The 22,199-nt window shown below is 39.3% G+C and overlaps 1 protein-coding gene across 1 annotated transcript; it reads left to right on the top strand.

Moving 5' to 3' along the window:
• Window positions 1-4,751: 4,751 nt before the first annotated feature.
• Window positions 4,752-21,815, top strand: pnocb (prepronociceptin b). The gene is made up of 3 exons (XM_072549760.1): window positions 4,752-4,872; window positions 15,994-16,139; window positions 19,057-21,815. Exons 2-3 carry the CDS (start codon window positions 16,014-16,016, stop codon window positions 19,513-19,515), a joined length of 585 nt encoding a protein of 194 aa, XP_072405861.1. The 5' UTR covers window positions 4,752-4,872; window positions 15,994-16,013; the 3' UTR covers window positions 19,516-21,815.
• Window positions 21,816-22,199: the final 384 nt, after the last annotated feature.

Genomic DNA, 22,199 nt, shown 5'->3' with positions numbered 1-22,199 from the left:
AAGGATGTTCTTAATATAATGGGAGTGCAACAAAGATTTACCAAATTGACTCCTGGGATGGCAGGACTGACATATGAGGAGTGGTTGTACTGTGTTCACTAGAAATTACAAGAATGAGGGGTGGAAATGTCAAAGAAACCTATAAAATTCAATAGGATTAGACAGGTTGGATGCAGGAAGGATGTTCCTGATGGTGAGGGAATCCAAAACCAGTGGTCATAGTTTAAGGATAAGGGGTAAACCTTTTAGGACTGTGACAAGGAAAGATTTCTTCACCCCATAGTGAGCTTGTGGAATTCACCTAGCACAGAAAGTGGGTTAGGCCAAAACATTGTGTTTTCAAGATGGAGGGAGCTATAGCTCTTGTGGCTAAAGGGATCAAGGGATATTGGGGGGTGGGGGGAGGGATTTGGGTATTGAGCTTGATGATCAGCTATGATCATCTTGAATGTTGAGGCATGCTCAAGGGTTTGAATGGTCTACTGCTGCTCATGTCTTCGAAGTTTCTTCATTATTTTTCAATTGAGTGTCAGCTCAGACCTTTTAAGCTTAAGCCCTGGAATGGGACTTGAACCCTCAACTTTAGACTTGGAGGCGAAACTGCTTTTAACTGAGATACAACTGACACTTGGTACTGCAGTATGCTGCCTTGGTAATGGAGAGACAGTAGGATGGGAAATCCAGTTTAGAGTCAAGTAAGACTGATTCAGTCTGAATGACCAGGAAATGGTGACAATAGTTCATGGAGCAGCTGAAAACATTGGTTTAAATCTTCCCAGGTTAATTAATATGGTATAATCCATTAGGCAGGTGTACAGCCCGAGAATGAGCAAGGAGATTTTAGATTTGACTGGTTTACGCAATCAATATTTTTAAAATCAGAAAAGGACCTTTCAGTCAAGTTGTCCTGTTATAATCGGAAATTACATCCAACTTAATGCAACTTGTTGTGGCAGGATCCTTTTCTATTGTTCCTATCTACCAGACTGCCTATTTTGAAAGGAATTGATTAAACAATTCATCTACTTATTCCCTGTTTCAATGCATGATTAGAGATTGGTTTTGACTAAACATTAACCCTTTCACTTCTTTGCTCTTGCTCTGACCAAGATAATCATCCCTATTAATAAGATGAAGTCCTCATCAACAAAGACACCCAGGTCTTGGTGAATATTCTCCTCTCTCGATTTACAGCCAGATAATAATCTGCCTTCCTATTTTTGCTATCAAAGTGGATAACCTCATATTTATCCATGCTATACTGCATCTGCTCTGCACTATCCAGAAGAGCAAATATTGGTTGTTTATATGAATACTTCCAGGATAATGTCTGTTTAGTATTTTTAATCAACCTGCTCACAGATGATATGACTCTCCTCTTGGAACATGTATGTTTAAAGACTTGCATTTCAATGTCACTCAGCTCTGCTTTTGAATAAATGTAATTGCTTGGAGTTGAGCTGTAAGAATGAAAAAGACCATCGGGCTCCTGTGTGTAAGCTTCCCAACACCCTGTATACAGTTCACATTGATGGTGATGCTGTCTGGCCAAGCCTGCTGGTATAAAACAAGATGTTATGATATCTATACACCTTTGCTCCATCTCCTTCAATACACACAAGTAACAAAACCTATCCATTTCAATATTTAAATCACCAACTGACACCCAGTGTTAATATTCCTTTGGAGCAGAGAATTACAGATTTCCACTATCTTTCATGTGAGGAAGTGCTTCCTGATTTTACCCTGAATGACCTGACTCTAAGATTGTACTTTTTTTAAACATTTATTCTATTTATTTATTGATTGTTACTAGCATGGCCAGTATTTGTTACCCAATTTACCTTGAACTGAGAAGCTTGCTAGACCATTTGCTATGATGACAAAATTGCCTTGCATCTGGAGCCACACAAAGAACGGACTTAGTTTTTACGATTGATAGTAGTTTCAAGGTCACTGGGACCAGCTTTCAATTGCAGAGTTGATTAATTTATTTGGGATTCTGCCAGCTGCATGGCAGGATTTGAACCCATGTCCCCAAAGTTATAGCACGAGCTATTGAATTACTAGACCAGGCATGTTACCACAATGCCACTGTCTTCCCCAGAGTACAGACTGGGGTGGATGAGAGGTGGAGAGGGTGGTGACTATTGGGTTTACAATTGAAATGGTCAATGGAGAATAGGATCCAGGAAAAGAAAGAAGATCTGAGAGGCAGGAAGGTGAATATTTGCAAACACAACCTGGACACATACGTTGAAAAATATCATTATTTACTAATTATGGTCAAGATATCAGTGATTTATGGAATTTGATTGTGAACTCCTAAGCCCAACCACTGAACATACACTTCTGTCTAAAACACAGACCATTTAATCTGACAAGGCCAGCACTTATTGCCCTGTCTAATTTCCCTTGAGAAGGTGTGATGAACTGCCTTCAGCTGCTATAGTCAAAATTTTGTAGATACACCCAGCGTACTGTTAGGAAAGGAGTTCAAAGATTTGGACATGGAAACAGTAGAAAACTGTTGTCTGTAATTTGGAGGGGAAGTTGCAGATTGTGGTGCATCTACCTCGCTTGTGTCCCCTAGTGGCAGCGGTTTTGCATGTTTAGAAGAAGCACTTGAAGGAGACTTAACAAGTTGCTGTAATGCATCTGGCACAACATTGCTACTGTACACAGGGGCTGGAGTTAGGGAAGGCTTAAGGATGGGGCGCCAATCAAGCAGGCTGCTTTGTCCTGGATAGTGTAGAGCTGCACTCATCCAATGAAGTTACTCACCACTGTACTCCAAGCCTCTGTCCTTGTCACCTTAAATGGTGGGGATTGTACCCTGATTCACCCATCAACCTACCAAACACAATGGAATATAGTGTAATTTATGTGAATTACCCTTAAAAATTTAGCACATCCAGGGTCAATATTTCCTTCCTGAGTTGAACACAGTTTAGCAGGTTCTGCAAGACAGAAGGAAACCTTTCCCTCCTTTGTATTCTAATCTTAATAAGATACATTCATCATTCAACTAGTCTTCTCTATTATTTTCCGTACCTGGTCTTCACAGTCTCCAGTTTTTGAAAGAAATCATTCTAATTTGTCTTTCACTAATCCAAAGTGGATAGTCTCTCACTTCTCCACATTGAACTCTTTTGCCATAGTTTTGTCCACTTACTTAACCAAACTCAAGCCAACCACAAGGAGCTCTAATCAGCCAGGTCAGCAAAGGCACCAAGCTCTCAATGACTAAGTTTTCATGTTTCGTGGTTGCAATTCTCACCATTCTGTGACATTTTAAAAATTCTGCACAATATTTTAAAATGGATGAGGAGCTGCATTACATTGTGTGGAATTGCCGAAGTCCATCCAGAACAGAATAAGATTAGAATTCTATCCATGAGTTGTGCTATTCTAAAAACATTCTCAGATCAGAGAGAAATGAAGATCTGAGGGGATCTGGAATTATACTACACCAGGCGTAAACTCAAACCAGATACTGAGACATTTTTCCTGTGATGTCTGCACAAGCTGCAGACAGCTTGAGACCTGTGCCATTAACAGGTACAGAAAATAATCAAAAATGTAACAGAATGCTGGCATTACAACATAAGTTTGAAATCATACTTCAACTAAGAAACCCTAGTTTGAACACACCTGAAGAACTGCAAATGATTCTGTGTAGGATTTCTTCAGACCTTGGAGGATAAACAGTGTAGATGAAACAGTTTGACAGCTGAGCTTCAAGGGTCAAATAAAAGATTACTCAAACTGGATTTTGTATTCCCACTAATTTAAAAGGTTATAGTGATAATTATATTGAAGATTTCAAGAAATTAATGAGAACAGGTAGGGACTGATAGTTTCCCTCTGTTTCTGCTGGTTGGGATTTCTAGAATTGAGAGGGAGAGCCAAGTGCTAAAGACCTTTCAGGAGCGAAATTTTAAAAAAAATAATTCTACACACACAAATCGTGGTTGAAATTTGGAACTCTTTCAGAAAATGGCAATTGTTAGATTAATTGTAAATTTTAAATCCGAGGTTGATTTATTTGTTAACCATAGAAATTAAGCTGTATGGGGCAAAGGCAGATATAATGATTTTAGTCCAAGTTTTGCCATGATCTCACTACTATGAGAACATGCGTAAGGGTGAAATGATCTGTTTCTTTTACTATATTCCAAAGATCGCAGATAGTCATTTGGAAATTTGATGTGTTATTGACTGGGGAGTATGATAGAGTGATAGGTTAGTAACGGAGTCACTGTCTGGGGTGTGTAATGGAGTGACAGGTTATTGACTGAGTGACTATCAGTTTCCCTGACCAAATGACTGTCAGGTTTCGTGGCTCAGTCATTGTCTGGGTCAGTAACTGAGTGATTATTGGGGTCAGTGAGTAATTGTTGATAGTTAACTAAATGACTTTGGGTGGAGGGACAGTGACAAAGTGACTGTTGGGAATTATTAGTGATCACGGTTGTGGACTGGTAGAGGGTTCAGTGATTCTGACGAAATGACTGTTGGGGTTAGAGGCTGTTGAGCGTTTTTTTACTGACTGACAGTCAGAGGGTCATTTGGGGATTAGTAACAGGTAAATGTCGGGAGACGGTGCCTGTGTGACTCAGGGAATGAGGATGTGTCAGTCATTGAGCCAATGTGAGGGGTTCCAGGAAGCTGCTTATAGAAATCCATCTCTTCCTGGAAGGGGTGTGCTCTCGCCTGCTGACTGTCTGGTTTGTCTGTCCACTCAGGGTATATCAGAAGAGGGGAGTTAAGCACAAGGGCAGTGTGAAACCGCACAAGCGGCTTCAGGATTGAGGAGACAGACAGGGAGCTTGCAACAACAGTTATCCAGTCACTGGCGAACACTCTCAGGTAAGATTTCAGCTCAAGTTTCCCCTGTCGTCCCGGTAAAGATCAGGTGCTTGGTTTAAACTTTACTGCTGTTTCTGAGTGAGAGTCTGAGCTTGCCGGTTTTCCTCCTACTCTCACTGCCTCCATCCTTTTCGACCATCTCTCGCCTATTTATTTATCTTAACCGATTTTCTCCCTTATCGAAACTCCCTCTTCTCTTAGTGGACACCTCACCGGGTTTCCTATCCACAGAACTCCTATTTCGTTTAATCCGACTAATCTATTTGTTTCCATGCTTCCCCACCCCAGCAACGTTTAACAGAGAGCATTTCCCATTGGCCCGCACCCCTCCTTCCGCAGATCCCTGTCTCCCTCACTCCTTGTAGAGTCGCTGAGAGAGAAGTGATGGAGTCGCAGGTCCCGGCTCAGTTTGCCCCTGCCTCCCCTTCAGTTGCCCTGTGACCCGGGAGGGTTAAGGAGGACTCCCTCAACGAAGGCAAGGTCGGGGGTGGGGGAAGGAGGCACTGGAACTGGGGAGCCACAGAGTTCCCAATTTAATTGGAGGGAAACAGCAGAATAACGTTTAAAGAGATAACAGAAAAGGTACAAACAGGTGTGGAGAGGCGGGGTTGTGGCTCAGGAGGTGTACAATCTGGTACTGAGGCCAGGAGGCCAGCTTTGATCACGAGCCCGTGCTGAAGGAAGTTGTCCAGAGGGGGTTTGTCCCCTCTGTGTGTGTCTCTATCTGACTGTGCGGACACGCCAAGGTGCAGCTCCCTCTCATGACCCCCCTCCCATAGAGCAGGCTGCTGTGTTCAGGATTGCTCTCACCTGAGGGTCAGTGTCCCTCCCAGGGAGTTGTCAGATGTAGGTAACGGCAGTGGACATAGAGAGAGCGCGGGAGAGGTAGGCAGAAAGACAGCACAGTTGCGAAAAATAGACAAAGTGCAGGCTGAAGATTCAAAATTGGGTTAAGAGATGAGAGACGGTGAGTAAAAGAGATACAGGATTTGGTAGAAGATTCGGGTTGAGAACTATTTGTTTTTACCACGAGTTCACACCTTGCCGTGTGCAGTTTCATATACGTCAATTTACCTTGACAAGGCTTCTATTTGAAACAAGGTAAGAACAATGACTGCAGATTCTGAAAACCAAATACTGGATTAGTGGTGCTGGAAGAGCACAGCAGTTCAGGCAGCATCCAACGAGCAGCGAATTTCGCTGCTCGTTGGATGCTGCCTGAACTGCTGTGCTCTTCCAGCACCACTAATCCAGTATTCTATTTGAAACACCCATTTGGAAGATGCAGATGTTGTTGAAAAGAGATCAGGATAGAGTACTAGAAGGCACAATCAAAAACTTCATATGTTGAATTTTCCCGTGTTCTTACCCTCATTCATTTAATTGTCATTTCAACTGAATAGTATTTTTTTAAGTTTCTTTGCAATGCTACACTAAATGCAATGTTATTGAGTTATTGATATTTTGTATAGGCAGGAGTTACAGTTAACAATAGAATGAGTCAGTGGATGTTATTGATGACAATGTGTCAATTTTGAATATAGGCTGCATTTCCTGGTTTGTACTTTAAATGATGATAAATGGAGCACAAACAGCATTTTGTGGGAATCTAGAAGGAGCACAATCTTATTTGAGTCAGGCCTTTTTCTGGACTGAAATTCTGAAGCATTTTACCACACAGAAAATAATAGAAATATTAAACTTCCCACCCCCCCCAAAAAAAAGGCTGGGAATTGGTTGGAGTTTTCAAGGCTAAGTCTGGATAGGCTTATGCTAGCCAAGGGCAATAAGAGATGTGGAGCAAATGCAAGTTAATTTAATCATTTTCTGTTTTCTATTGTGGAGGTCTGGTAAGATAACATCAGTGTTGTGAGCTGGGTCAACTGGAATTTTCAAGGCAGACCTCAATAGAATTTTATTTGATAAGACTGGAATTGAGATAATAACCAGTGATCTATGTGAACAGTGGAACAACTTCAAGAGCAGAATGGGCTCCTCTTATTCATATGTTTTCTCTATCTACTAAATTTGTTACCTGTAATTGGTCAGGGATGCCGGGGGTTGGGGGGAGCGGGTGGAAGCTGTAACCAAATATGTTTTCACAATTAAATCTTGTGCCACATGGAAACAGATGATACACTGGATACATAGTGGTCCTGAAGGACAAGATTATTGATAACAATCATTTAAGCAAAACCCCACTAAATATCAACTATTAACAATCTGAAAGTCTATGAACTGCTGAAAATGAACTTCTGCTCTGTTGATCTGGCTTTCTACCAACAGCCTTTTTGGAAATGTCCTTTAGGACAGAAGACAGTCCTGAAGGACATTTCCCATTAAGATATGGCAGCCAATTTATAATGATAACCTCTTTGTAATGCAACACTGGCAGTGTTTAGGGTAGTAATGTTCCTGCAGACTCTCGATCTTTGTGATATTTACAACAAAGCAGGAAATTTGGCATCAGTTCTAACGTAATCTCCAAAAGATGAAATGGTTTGCAGCTAGTTGAATAACAAAGATCATTGGGGAAATAAATAGATTGAATGACTGTTGGACTTAAAGTGTAAAATAACTGTTCATGCACCCCTGTGGGACAGAGTTTTGAGAACTGGGTCCAAATCTAGAACTTATTGGTTAAAAGTACAAATGTTTTAATGTAACTCAATTTTTTTTGGATACATTTCTATATTTATTTACATTTGATGTTCCAAAAAGCATAATGATTACAGTACAGCATTCTAATAGCTAATTCCATGCCATTTTTCAGATGTGACATTGAACCAGGGCCTTCTCTCTTTGTTCACCTATATACAAAAGATCCATGATACTATTGGTAAAGCAGCAGATGAATTCTTCCTACCAACATTTATCTCTCAACCAACTTAACTAAAATTGATTATCTGCTCATTGATCTATATCATTGCTGTTGGAGAAATCATGCTGAGCACAACATTGATGCTACATTTTCCCTATATGACAACAGTGAGCTGAGAGGACCCCCAAAGGAGGTGCGTTTTCCATTCCCACTCCACCCCCCCCCCCCCTCCCCATGGTTGCTTTGGACCTCTTCTGTTTGTCACTTTTCACCTTCAGAATGTGCCTGTTCTAACACTTTTGGGTATAAAGAGGATGATCTCACATTTACTTAAATCAGTCACAGTTTTCCCGTATAATTTTATATTGTTGTCATCATCACTTACAGTGCATTCTATCTTTTTGTTATCGATAAACATAGATATGTGGCTTTCCATCCTATCATATTAGCTAATTGATACTATGAATAGTTGAAGGGCCCAACACACATCCTTGTAAGACATCACAAGTTGCATCCTACAAGTAGTATAATTGTCCATTTCTTTATCCCCCTCTACTCTCTCCTGTCCCTCAGCCAATTTCTTAACCAGGTCAATAATTTGCTTTCAACTCCATAAGATTCAACTTATGCCACCGGTCTCTTATAATGGAGTGATTAAATGTCATTTTAAATTTTATATAAATGAAATTCATAAAATGCTTTTCCCATTCATTAATTTAGGACCTTCTTCAAAAAATTCAATCCAATCCATCAGCATGATCCACCTTTTACAAATCCATTCCAACTTTCCTGATCAGCTGAAAACTTTTTAAAGTGTTCAGTCCTTCTTTTCTTCATCATAAACTCTCTAGCAATTTCCAGACAACAGATGTTAGGCTGATTGTAATTCCTAGGTTCCCCTCTGTAGTCCATTTAAAATAGTGGAATAACATTACAATTTCTAATCTAAAGGAACAATTTCCAAATCAGGAGAACTTTGAAAGATAAGTATCTGCAATTTTTCACCTATTTTCTTTAGAACTCTCTAATAGAAACTATCTGGTCCTTTAGTGCCATTATTTTATTCCTTTAAAGCTTTTTTGTTGATGTTAATTTTGCCAGGCATGTTAGCCTCTTCCTTTTACTGAAAATACTGACACAAAGCATGTCTTCAGCGTGTCTGCCATTTCTTCACTTTCAATCCAAATATTCCCATTATCAGTTGTCAAAGAGACCACATTGCTCATAATCGTGCTCTTTTCCTAGTATCAACCTAAAAGTATTTTGCATTAATTTTAATGTTATGATCTCAAGACCACATGTTTTAAAACTTTTATCTTTTAGAAACAGAAGCTCCGAACAGTCACGTAGTTAATTTTTTTTTAATCAAAAGGATATCACTACACAAAAATCATTTAATACCTGCATTCCATCTTAAGTAGTGTGTTACTTTTAAACATAATAAAAATACAATGAACACAATAAAATATTGCGTCAAGAATTAAAAAAAAACATAACTGGGATAAAATGAATCTCTGAGTATAAAGAGTGTTGGAGCATTCTTATGAAGGAAATCAGGAAGGCAAAGCAGGCATAAATGAGAGCCTTGGTAGATAAGGCTAAGGATAATCCAAAGAGATTCTACAAGTATATTAAGAATAAAAGAGCAACCAGAGAGAGAGAGAAAGAATAGGGCTCCTTAAAGATTAACGAGGTCATCTTTGTGTTGAACCTCACAATATGGGAGAGATATTAAATGGATATTTAGTGTCAGTTTTTACTGTGGAGAATGAATTGGAGGCTAGAGAACTCAGAAATAAATATTGATGTTTTGAAAGCAGTTCACATAATGAAAGATCAAGTGCTGGGGTCTTAGAAAACCCCAGGACCTGATTAAGCATATCTTAGGATGTTGTGGAAGTTAGAGAGGAGAGTACAGGGTACCTAGCAGAAATATTTGTATCATCTATAACCATGAATGATGTGTTGGATGACTGGAGGGTGGCTAATATTGTACCATTATTTAAGAAAGGCCTGGGAACTGTAGACACTGGTGATGGGTACATTGTTGAAGTTATTTCTAAAAGATAGGATCTACATGTATTTGGACAGGCAAGGAATGATTAGGGATAGTCAAAATGGTTTTGTGCAAGGGAAATTGTCTCTCAAACTTGATTTGAGTTTTTTTGAGGAAGTAACCAAGAAGATTGAAGGCAGAGCAGTAGACCTTCTTTATTTGGGCCTTAGTAAAGCCTTTGACAAGGTTTTCCATGGTAGACTAATTAGTAAAGTTAAATCACATGGAATTCAGAGTGAGCTTGCAAATTGGATACAAAACTGGCTTTATGGTGGTGGTGGAGGATTGTTTATTGGATGGGAGGCCTGTGTTCCAAAGGTACTAGGTCCACTTTTCTTTGTCATTTATAAACCTCATCACAGGATAATTGGAAATTTTTTAAAATCTGAAATTGGATCCTAGTTTTTGGATCCCAAGTAAGATAAATGCTTTCTTACCAAAAGTACAGTGCCATTTCAATATTCATTACAAGCTTCTTTTCAGATTTCCTTTATGTAATTCTTACTATCAAATTTTGCTATTTTAACTGATCCTACCCATTAAATGATTTTTTTTTTCAACATGACTCACTGATCTTCAATGAACCAGTGTGTTCAGTTTTCCTCCTTCGTTCATTGCATGTGGACTCTACTGACAGAGCCAGCATTGATTTCCCATCCCTAATGACCTTTGAGAAGATAGTGATGAGCTGTCTTGAACGTTGCAGGCCATCTGGTCTTTTGGGAAGGAGTTCTAAGATTTTGACCCAGTGAAGAAACTGTGATATGTTTCTGAGTCAGGGTGATGAGTGAGTTGGAGGAGAATTTGCAGGTGGTGGTGATCATTAGTACCTGCTGTCCTTGTAACGCTAGATTGTGGTAAATGCAGTTTAGGAAGGTGCTGGCCAAGGAGCCTTCGAAACCTTCTGAAATGCATTTCGTTGATGGGAATACTGCTGCAAATATGCATCAGGAATGGAGGGAGTGGATGTTTGTGGGTATGATGTTAATAAAGTGACCTGTTTTGTCCTGGATAGTGTCAGGCTGCTTCTGTATTGTTGGAGCTCATCCAATGTATCCACACAAGTGGATAATATTCCATCACACCCATCACTTGTGACTTGCAGATGGTGGACAGGCTTCGGGGAGTCTGGAGGTGGGTTACTCACTGCAGGATTCCTACGTTTTGACCTGCTTTTGTAGCTGCTGTATTTATATGGCTAGTCCAGCTTCCCAGGCTGCTAACAATGGGAAATTTCAGCAATGGTAATGCAATTGGATGTCAGTAGTGGAGATGATACTTGCCAGCAGTTGTCAATGTTATCACTTGTCAGCCCAAGCCTAGATATTGTGCAGGTTGGACAAATTATTTGAACATGGGCTGCTTCACTCTCTGAGGATTCATGAATGGTGCTGAACATTGTGCAATCATCAGTGAACAGCCCCTTTCTGACCTTATGATAGAGGTGTGGAGGGAAGGTCATTGAAGTAGCTGAAGATAGCTGGGCCTAGGAAAATCCCCTGAAGAATGAAGGGATCTTGTGTGGCATAATGGAAACATCCCTACCTCTCTGAACCAGGGGACCAATTTCAAATCCCACTTGTTCCACTACCATATCAATGGTTCTGCTGGAAGGAGGTTCCACAGGTCTTACTATAATCTTAGATCTCTTTCTAATTAATTGTACATTTGAAATCTGTTTTTTCCCTCTCACTATAAACTCTTATCACTGAACCAATTTCATTTCTAATCTCTAAGGTTGCTCCTCCCCATCTGACACTTTCCCTAATTTTCTGGAAGATAATATTACCTAGAGCACTTGGTTCCCAGTACTGACCATCTTAACTCATGCCTCAGTAAAGGCCATTCTGTCATATGCTTCAAGTTTGCATTTGCACCTCAATTTGTCCCTTATTTTCCGTGTTTATACAAAGAAAGTTTGTCTGCCCTATACGTCATAACCATTCCTTCTACTCTCATATTTTACTCATCAATTCCTTATTTCTTTTACCTGCCTTGATTTTTTTTTCTTAAACAACTTCTGTATTTCCTTTAATTTCTGACTGTCATTTTCTTCCCTTTAGTTTTGACTTTATTAACCTTTTCCACCTAAATTCTCCAAATATTTACTATTTAAAAGTACCTATGACAGACCAATTTACTCTTTCTATGTCAGTTCTACCTGCCCCAGAGTCTCAAAATAGATTTCTTCTTTCCCACATAACCTCTTCACCCATTTGTTCACCTCTCTAACTTGGTGATCCTGACTACATAAAAATACACATATAGAAAGGAGTGTTTTATTTGTTCTATATCTGTATTTCAGATATAAAACACACAATGTTTTATTTATTTGATAATTTGGAGATTCCGGTGTTGGACTGGGGTGTACAAAGTTAAAAATCACACAACACCAGGTTATAGTCCAACAGGTTTAATTATAAGCACACTAGCTTTCGGAGCGACGCTCCTTCATCAGGTGATAGTGGAGGGCTCAATCGTAACAGAATTTATAGCAAAAATTTACAGTGTGATGTAACTGAAATTATACATTGAAAAATTGATAGTCTATTAAGCCTTTCATCTGTTAGAATACAGTGATAGTTTCACTTCTTTCATGTGTAAATCACAAAACCGTTTTTTAAAAATGTTGCATTCTCGGGTTAGCTGTTAACAATGGTGATAGCTAGACAATATGTTGAAGGTGTTGGCCCCCTGTGTTCTCTGTCTATGCCATGATGCTTAGATTGATTCTAATCTAAGAAGTGAGATAACGGAGTTTTACATGAATTCATGCAGTTTTTGACCTTGGGTTCATGTCACATTACAGGTGACCACCATTGCACCCCCCACACACACACAGACACCCACACACTCACACATGCATCCCCTCACAGACTTAAGACATTTTGCACTCACTACACACACTTTCTCACACTCAACCACCAACCCAGATAGACAGACACACACAGACAGACAAAGACCCACATGCACACACATATTTTGTGGGGTGAATTTGTACTTGCAGGGTTACATTGTACTTTGCTCAAAAACTGCATGCATTCATGTAAAACTCCGTTATCTCACTTTTTAGATTAGAATCAATCTAAGCATCATGGCATAGACAGAGAACACAGGGGGCCAACACCTTCAACATATTGTCTAGCTATCACCATTGTTAACAGCTAACCCGAGAATGCAACATTTTTAAAAAAAGGTTTTGTGATTTACACATGAAAGAAGTGAAACTATCACTGTATTCTAACAGATGAAAGGCTTAATAGACAATCAATTTTTCAATGTATAATTTCAGTTACATCACACTGTAAATTTTTGCTATAAATTCTGTTACGATTGAGCCCTCCACTATCACCTGATGAAGGAGCGTCGCTCCGAAAGCTAGTGTGCTTATAATTAAACCTGTTGGACTATAACCTGGTGTTGTGTGATTTTTAACTTTATTTATTTGATCACTTTTTAAAATTATAGAGAGATCAATATATTATTTGTTCTAATTCAGTGATTCCGTTACAGGAAATTCAGTGATTTGTGTGTTACGACTGGATGTTTTAATTGTTCCATATCTTTCAGTTCTTGAAGACTGAGCATGTATTTCTATGTCTGCCAGTTCTAGGAAGCTTGAAGCTTAATTCATTCAATGTCTATTAGTTACAGAAAGTTCAATATTTTATTACGCTATGCTGCAGGAGACCGCAACAAATTATAGCAAGACATTAATAGACTTGCGGAAAGGGCAAATAATATGCAAATAAAGTTCAACACATAAAATGTATAGCAGTACATCTTATCAGGAAGAAGGAGAGGTCACTAATTTATTTGGAAGGAGCAAATCCAATTGGGATAGAGGAATAAAGGGATTTTGAAGTACAAACACATCAATCATTTAAAAGCTGAGCCACAGGTTAACAAGGCCATTTTTAAAAAAAAAAGCAAAACAAGCATATGGCTTTATTTTTTGGAGGGATGGGATTTCAAAAGTAGGGAAGTTAAGCCAAAGTTGGGAGGCAGGCAGGTAACCCAGATGACAGTTGAGGTAGACTGTGTGGAAGGTGTGGTGTGGTGCAACCAATCTTTCATAAAATAAAAGAATAAGATAAAAATCTTCCAATGCTCACACCCTATAGAGACACTTCTCATCCCTTCATGTCACTCTATTCTCAGCCCTGTAGCCCCTCATGCCCTCCATGTGAACCTAATCTCCTCTGCCCACCCCATTGCCCTTCATAGCATCTTTATCAACTGAGTGCCAGCCCATTACCCTACTACCACTCTTCTGACAGGTCTGAGGTGCGGCATATTGGCTAGCAGCGCCGCCTCGCAGTGCCAGGGACCTAGGTACGATTTCAGCCTTGAATGAATATCTGTGTGGAGGTTGCATGTTCTTGGTGTCTGTTGGGTTTCCGCTGGCTACTGAGTTTTCCTCCCACAGTCTAAAGATGTGCAGGTTAGGTGGATTGGCCATGCTAAATTCCCCTTCGTGTCCAAGGATGTGTAAACTAGATGGATTAGCCATGGTAAATGGCAGATTACAGAGAGAGTGGGGAGGAGCTCTTTGGAGGGTCAGTGCTGATATGATGGACCAAATGGTCTCTTTCTGTACTCTAAAGATTCTTTGACCCTCTTGACAGGAGTTTCAAAAAGGTTTTGGCAGTTCATTTTGAGTGGTGCCCTGGCAGTTTTAATGAACTTAACTGTAGTGAATTTATGCACCTGTTATGCACAATTATGATTACTTTAAACTATTCCTGTTTCAAAGGTACCTCAGATTCCAAGGGACACTGTGGCTATCCAAATAAATCCACAAAGTTCAGATCTGCTCTCACCAGATTTAATCTGCACACTTTTTAGGTTTCATTTTCCAAGGCTAATGAAATCTCTATGGGCAGTTGGTAATTTAAATGGTCAGTTGCCTCCATAAAATGAATATGCATGAAATGCACAAGTGTCATGTTTGGGTGCAGGACTAATGTTTCAGCTGCTCTTCCATTTTCACTGTGATGGAGAGGCTCTCTATTGCCGTGAAAGTGTGATTCAGAATACTGTGTGCAGTTCTGGTTATCATATTGTAAACAAGGCCTTGCAGAGTATGCAGAGAAGATTTACGAGAATTATAGATTTCTAGTATCAGTGGGGATACAAATCAGAAAAGAATGGACAACATGGGTTGCTTTTTTTTTTAAGATTAGATTACTTACAGTGTGGAAACAGACCCTTCGGCCCAACAAGTCCACACCGCCCCGCCGAAGCACAACCCACCCATACCCCTACATCTACCCCTTACCTACACTACGGGCAATTTAGGATAGCCAATTCACCTGACCTGCACATCTTTGGACTGTGGGAGGAAACCTTTTCTCTTGAAAAAGATTCTGAGGGATGATCTATTAAATGTCTTTAATATTAATGAAAAGTTTTGAGGGGGTGGAGAAGAGCTGAATTAGAGGTAGCAATGTAGGATTGTTACCAATAAATCGATAAGGAGTTCAGAAGAATTGTCTTCACCCAAACAGTGCTAAAATGCAGAACTTTGACACAAGGAGTGTTTGAAATATATTTTTGCATTTCAAAGAAAATTGGACAAGCATAAGGAGAAAAGAATAGTTATGACATATTTGGGTCAGAAAAAATGGGAAATGACATGGACTATTCTGTATCAGTCACCTATTGAAAGCTCAATGTCTTAATTATGTATCTATTAGTTTTAGAAGGCTTAGTGTTTTATTTGTTCTATGTCTATAATTGAGAGTTCTGAAGAACTATCATTATTGGACTCAAAACATTAATTCTGTTTTTCCTTTCCATGGATGTTTCCATGTTTAGTTTCTCCAATACTTTTTATATTACTAGTTATTGACAGTTCAATGTTTTGTTTTATTCAATATCTGTGTTTCAGTGATAGATATTTTTAATCAACCTGTTCAGACATGATAACGACATACCTTCAGAGCAGGTTGAACTTGAATTCAGGTCTTTGGGCCCAGATATAGGGACATTACCACTGTCACAAGATCACATTTGAATTTGTTATTGATATATTCTAATCAATTTGTTCATAGATGTTATTACCTACCTCCCAGAGCAGGTAGGACTTGAACCCAGGCCTTCTGTCCCAGAAGTAGGGAATCTACCACTTCACCACAAGAGACCTCACTGAATTCAGTTATTAGTTATTAGTATGTCTGAAGAACAACTAAATGAAACTGATGTTTCAGCTGAATGTTTAACATACCTATTTCTTTTTCAGCCCATCCTATTTGAATCAATATGAAGACCTCTCTCCTATCTCTAGTACTGCTGTTTTATTTGGTTCCATGTTCACAGGGAGATTGTGTGGCTGAGTGCCTCACCTGTCACAAATTCTTCTATCAGCACCAACACTTCAATGCACTCGTGAGTCTTTGTGTCTGTTTTGCATGCCAATTTTCATCAATAGTACTGAGCTTTGTGCCTAGCTGTCTCTCAAGGTATTATCTGATCTGCAATCCATTGTGTAAGGAATTGTAAAGTTACTGAGATTAGATGAAAGGAAATTGTCATCTTTGCAGTTGATACAGACCATGGAGATGTGAAGAGAAAATACATAATGACTCATGATGGAGAGAGAAAGTTTATTGACCGCCAAAGCTCAGTGCCCTCTGTAGAGTTCATCAGAATAAGTAAACAGGCATGGGCTGTACAAAGTACACTAGCACCATCCACTGGCAGGAAAGTGGAAGTGCAGAACTTCAGGTTCAGGGTGACAAGTGTGGCACTCGGCTCCGTCAGACGGTTGGCATTTTGATTAACTGTGGTCAGTTCCATCAGAGTTAGATCAGGAATTGCTCAATAATGAGCTCCAACATCACAGCAAACATCAGAACTATGTGTGGTCTGTACAAACCTTTGATTGTCCTCCTAGAATATTATAGTGCAGTACAGGCCCTTCGGCCCTCGCTGTTGCGCTGACCTGTGGAATTAATCTGAAGCCCATTCCATTCTCGTCCATATGCCTATCCAATGACCATTTAAATGCCCTTAAAGTTGGCGAGTCAACTACTACTGCAGGCAGTGAGTTCCATGCACCTACTACTCTGACATCTGTCCTATATCTATCACCCCTCAATTTAAAGCTGTGTCCACTTGTGCTAGTTATCACCATCTGAGGGAAAAGGCTCTCACTGTCCACCCTGTCTAGCCCTCTGATTGTCTTATGTGTCTCAGCTAAGTCACCTCTCAACCTTCTGTCTAACGAAAACAGCCTCAAGTCCCTCAGCCTTTCCTCCAAAAGACCTTCTGTCCATACCAGGCAACATCCGTGTAAATCTCCTCTGAACCCTTTCTAAAGCTTCCACATCCTTCCTATAATGCAGTGACCAGAATTGTATGCAATACTCTAAATGTGGCCGCACCAGAGTTTTGCGCAGCTGCAGCATGATCTCATGGCTACAAAACTCGATCCCTCTACCAATAAAAGCTAATAAACCGTATGTCTTCTTAACAGCCCTATCAACCTGGGTGGCAACTTTCAAGGATCTATGTATCTGGACACTGACGTCTCTCTACTCCTCTCCACTACCAAGAATCGTACCATTGGCCCAGTTCACTGCATTCCTGTTACTCCTTCCAAAGTGAATCACCTCACATTTTTGCGCATTTAACTCCATTTGCCACCTCTCAGCCCAGCTCTGCAGCTTATCTATGTCTCTTTGTAACCTACAACATCCTTCATCCACATCTCTACTGACCTTAGTGTCATCACCCTCCATCCATTCCTCCATATTTTGTGCAATAGCCTACCATGGGGAATATTCTCAAATGCTTTACTGAATCCATATAAACCACATCAACCGCTTTACCCTCCTCCACTGGTTAGGTGACCTTCTCGAAGAACTCTAAGGTTTGTGAGGCACAACCTACCCATGAAACCGTGTTGACTATCCCTGATCAACCTATTCCTTTCTAGATGATTAGAAATGCTATCTCTTATATCCTTTCCAATATTTTAACTACAACCAAAGTAAGGCTCACAGGTCTATAATTTCCAGGATTGTCTCTACTCCCCATCTTGAAAAAGGGAACAACATTTGCTATCCTCCAGTCTTCTGGTACTATTCCTGTAGAAAATGACCACAGAAAGATCAATGCCAAAGGTTCGGCAATCTCCTTCATGATTTCCCAGAGAATCCCAGGATAAATCCTATCCAGCCCAGAATACTTACCTATTTTTACACTTTTTTTTTCCAGAATTGCTAACACCTCCTCCTTATGCACCACAATCCCATCTAGTCTTGGAGCCTGTATCTCAGTATTCTCCTCGACCATATTGTCTTTCTCTAGTGTGAATACTGACGAAAAATATTCATCTAGAGCTTCCCCTATCTCCTCTGACTCCACGCACAATTTCCCACTATTGTGCTTGTTTAGCCTTAATCTTACTCTTACTGTAGTCATTTTTTTATTCCTGATATACTTATAGAAAGCCTTCGAGTTTTCCTTGATCCTATCTGCCAATGACCTCTCAGGTCCCCTCCTGGCTCCTCTTGGCTCTCTTTTGGTCTTTCTTGGCTAACTTGTAACTCTCACCTGAAGAACCGTTCAGAATGATGCTCTTTGGGTTTCATATTCACTGGAATCCTACTGAGTTTAGAGGACTAATATGATTTAAATACCCTTGAGTTTTGATTGTTGAGGGGTTTGTTTGATTCTGGGTTTCCCTCTAATTTGGGGAATCCAGAGCGAGGAAACAATTTTAATGTCAGGCTAAACTGTTCAGACATGAAATTAGAAAGTATTTCATCAAACAGCTTTGCAAATCTGGAAGTCTTTCCCAAAGGATTAATTAGATCTTTCAAGACTAATACTGCTAGGTTATTAGCTAGATTGCTTGTTCTAAAGAAGTCATATTGGACTTGAAATAGTAACTCTCTTTGTTTCTCCACAAATGCTGCCAGACCTCCTGAGTTACTGCTGCAGTTTCAGTCTTGTTGTTAGGTTATTTTGTTTTTTTTTGTTTGAGGGGGAATAAAGCAAAAGCATGAATCCAGAATAAGGCACAACCACCTGATGAAGGAGCAGCGCTCCAAAAGCTAGTGCTTCCAATTAAAGCAGTTGGACTATAACCTGATGTTATATGATTTGTAACTTTGTACACCCCAGTCCAACACTGGCATCTCCAAATCATAACTTAATAATGTAATAGACTAAGAACTGTACGGTCTACCCCCATTCCTATATAAGAATACAAAAATTTGGAGATTGATATAAACAAATTATTAATTAAAAGAAATCAGAAGTACATTCCATCACTGAGTAACTTGTCTTGTTTTAGGTCTGCATTCTACAGTGCAAAGGGAAAGATATATCCTCTGTCGTTTGGGGAGACTGCAGAAAAATTACTTCAGCATCATCCATGGGTGTGAGTAGATCTCAAACCAGAAGCCTGTCTTTTGGTAATACTGAAAGCAATAGTCGAGTCAACTCGGCAAACACTTGGGGATTTCTTCAAACCATGAAGACCATGTGGCCCAATGACAGTGTGAAGCATGTCTATGATGATGGGGCTGAACCCACATTTGAGGTGGACAACAGTCATCGAGATACAGAGAAGAAACATCAGATCAGAGAAGTTGCAGAGGGCAACAGAAGCTTCCAGAAAAGATATGGAGGCTTCATGGGAGTCAGAAAATCGGTTAGGAACTGGAGCAATTTGAACAGGCAGACCAATCAAAAGAGATATAGCAAATTTCTGAGGCAGTATCTCGGACTGACAACACATTCTATTGAGTAGGACAGTTTACTATAAAACTTGATTGTATAAATTTGAGACTGTGGGACTGAATAGAGCTGATGCTTAGTCTAGATTATAGAGGAGTCAGCCTTAACATTAGCTGATGTCATGACTATTGGAATAGTGAAACATCTAACTCAGATACATGCACAGGTAAGATTACTAAACATAATACTCTCTAATGGCTCACTTATTCAATGAACAAAATTAATCTTTTGATCTTGCGCAGTTTCACGATGATTTGAAGAAGTCTTGTCATCTGTGAAAAGTGTCAAGTGAGATATTGGACTAGGTAGGTGGATAAAAGTATATAAAGTGACTACCAATGATCACATCTGCCTAATCTAGAAAGATTGCACCACACATACAAAAAAAACCAACCTTTTGGATATTCAGTGTAGCTACTCTGAAAATACACAGTGTGTTCAATTGGACAGGCACTCTGTGATAATAAGAAACTGCACTGATAAAACTACCCAATTAATCCCACTCCTCTGCCAGTTTTCCAAAGCCCTGTAGTTTTTTTTTCCCCCCTTCAAGTATTTAGTCATTTCTTTTTTGGAAATTTATTGTTGGATCTGTTTCCACATCCTTTCAGGCAGTTTATTCCAGAGAATTTCAAGTTGGTGTGGAAAATAAATGTTCCTCATTGTCAATGTGGATGGGTTGGCTCTTTGGAGGGTTGTGCAGACTCCTTGGGCCAAATGGCCTCTTCTACACTCTAGGGATTTTATGATAAGGCTGTGAACATCATAATACAAAAATGATAGCAACACATTGTAAGTGTAACTAAACAGATCAAAGTTATGCAAAGCCTTCTTACTTTGTAGTGTCCACTCAAGCCTTCAATCAATTCTACTTTTCATTTCCAAAAGTATCACTATTACATTATATTGCAAATTACCTGTTCTGTAGATAAATGTGATTATGTGGAGTTGAATTTCTAACCTTTTTCTAATTTTTCAGCATAACTTTACAAAAGATTGGCTGAATTATGATTCTGTTAAAGGTAATTCTTTAATTGCCCCTAATTTGCAGCAACAGATTGAGTGAGTAAACTCTTGTTCCCCACCAGCACTCCCCATGCAACCATCAACATTATCACATAAAATTTTCTTAGTAGAGATTTTTGTTTGTTGCCTTTAATGTCTTTCCGATCAATCAAGGCTTCATTACTTTTACCGACACAATAAATCACAAGAACAGCAGTCGGATTTAATGATGACCTGCCTCAAGGCTCATGAAAATGACAGTATCTGCAACTAACTCCTCTTTGTCAGTAACGAGTTGTTTTTGAGGTTATTTTACCAATATATTTTAAAATACATCTGCGGAGAAGCCGAGGCACCCAGCGGGTTTTGTTGTCTTCATCCCACTCATTACTTTGCAAAGCCCTATGGCTCGTCCCCTTCCATAGTTAACTTTCTTAATAAATCTAATTTAAGTAAAATGAAGAACTGCAGATTTGAAACATAGAAATGGCTGGAGAAACTTTGCAGGTCTGTGGAAGAATTTTGTTGAAGAGTCACTGGACTTAAAATGTTAATTCTGCTTTCTTCCCACAGATGTTACCAGATCTGCTGTTTCTCCAGCAATTTCTGTGTTTGTTCTTAATTTAAATAACAATGGTGTTATACAATTACTGTGTGATTTGCTCCCTTTACAACTTTGCTGAGGTCATAAGGACTATGAGGAAAGTATAAGAAATTAGAAGCTCGATCTTTCAACAGATCATATACATTTTCCATATTATGTACTTGATTTAATAACAATAACAATGATTTATATCTACATTGTAATTTAATTTAGGAAAATGTTTCCACTGCTTCACAGAAGCACACATTTTAAAGAACAAACCTCTAAACCTCCCTATAAAGCTATTCAGTACATGTAAAACATGTAAATGAGATTTCTCCCTGATCCACAATGGTGATCAAACTATACTCCATAACATTAACTCAACTGAACAGCTCTGATTAGTGACATTTCACAGGTGATCCTTCGATGATAATAGAACTAGTAATGGCAACAGTCTGGTGCTAGAAAAGACTGAGAAGTTCAGGTGTTAGTTACAATTTGTCGGAAATTGAAGTCTTTCTCCTAAATTAGTATGCTGTAATTGCTGCCATTTGTCTAGTATTGTAAATCTGAGCCATCTGCTCTCTTGAAACCTAGTCGGTCTATCTGGTAAAGACATACTTTCTGCACTTTAACATCTTTAATTTAATTTAATTGCCTTCTAAATATACCTAAAACAAGACTAGTTCATTTTCTTGTTCTTGAAATATTTCAGATGAGCCCCCCCCCCCCCCCCACCACACACACACACACACACACACACACACACACACACACACACGTGTACGCATTACATAGTTCAGGCTGACTTCTCTTTTAATTGATATTTGTTGTATTTAGTTTAGCTTCTGCATGTGCTGTAACCAGTGCTATAATTTAGAAATCTGCTTTTTCTCCTTTCAGCTCTATAGCCAGCTTGCAGAAACCTGTATTTTCAGATTTGATTAAAATTGTTTGTTTTTTTTTTGCTTAAGCCAACTTGCCTCCCTACAGTTCCATACCGCCGAGCATGACCAATAAAGAGAACCTAGTTTCATTGTCAAAACAGCAAAATGTTTGTAATGTTATTTGTATATTTGACCACCAAATTGCAGCATTATAAACTG

The sequence above is a fragment of the Chiloscyllium punctatum genome, chromosome 3, assembly GCF_047496795.1.
Source record: "Chiloscyllium punctatum isolate Juve2018m chromosome 3, sChiPun1.3, whole genome shotgun sequence".
NCBI classification, from domain to species: Eukaryota; Metazoa; Chordata; class Chondrichthyes; order Orectolobiformes; family Hemiscylliidae; genus Chiloscyllium; species Chiloscyllium punctatum.
Note: the sequence above shows the minus strand (reverse complement) of the source record. Positions and strands in the feature narration are given on the sequence as shown.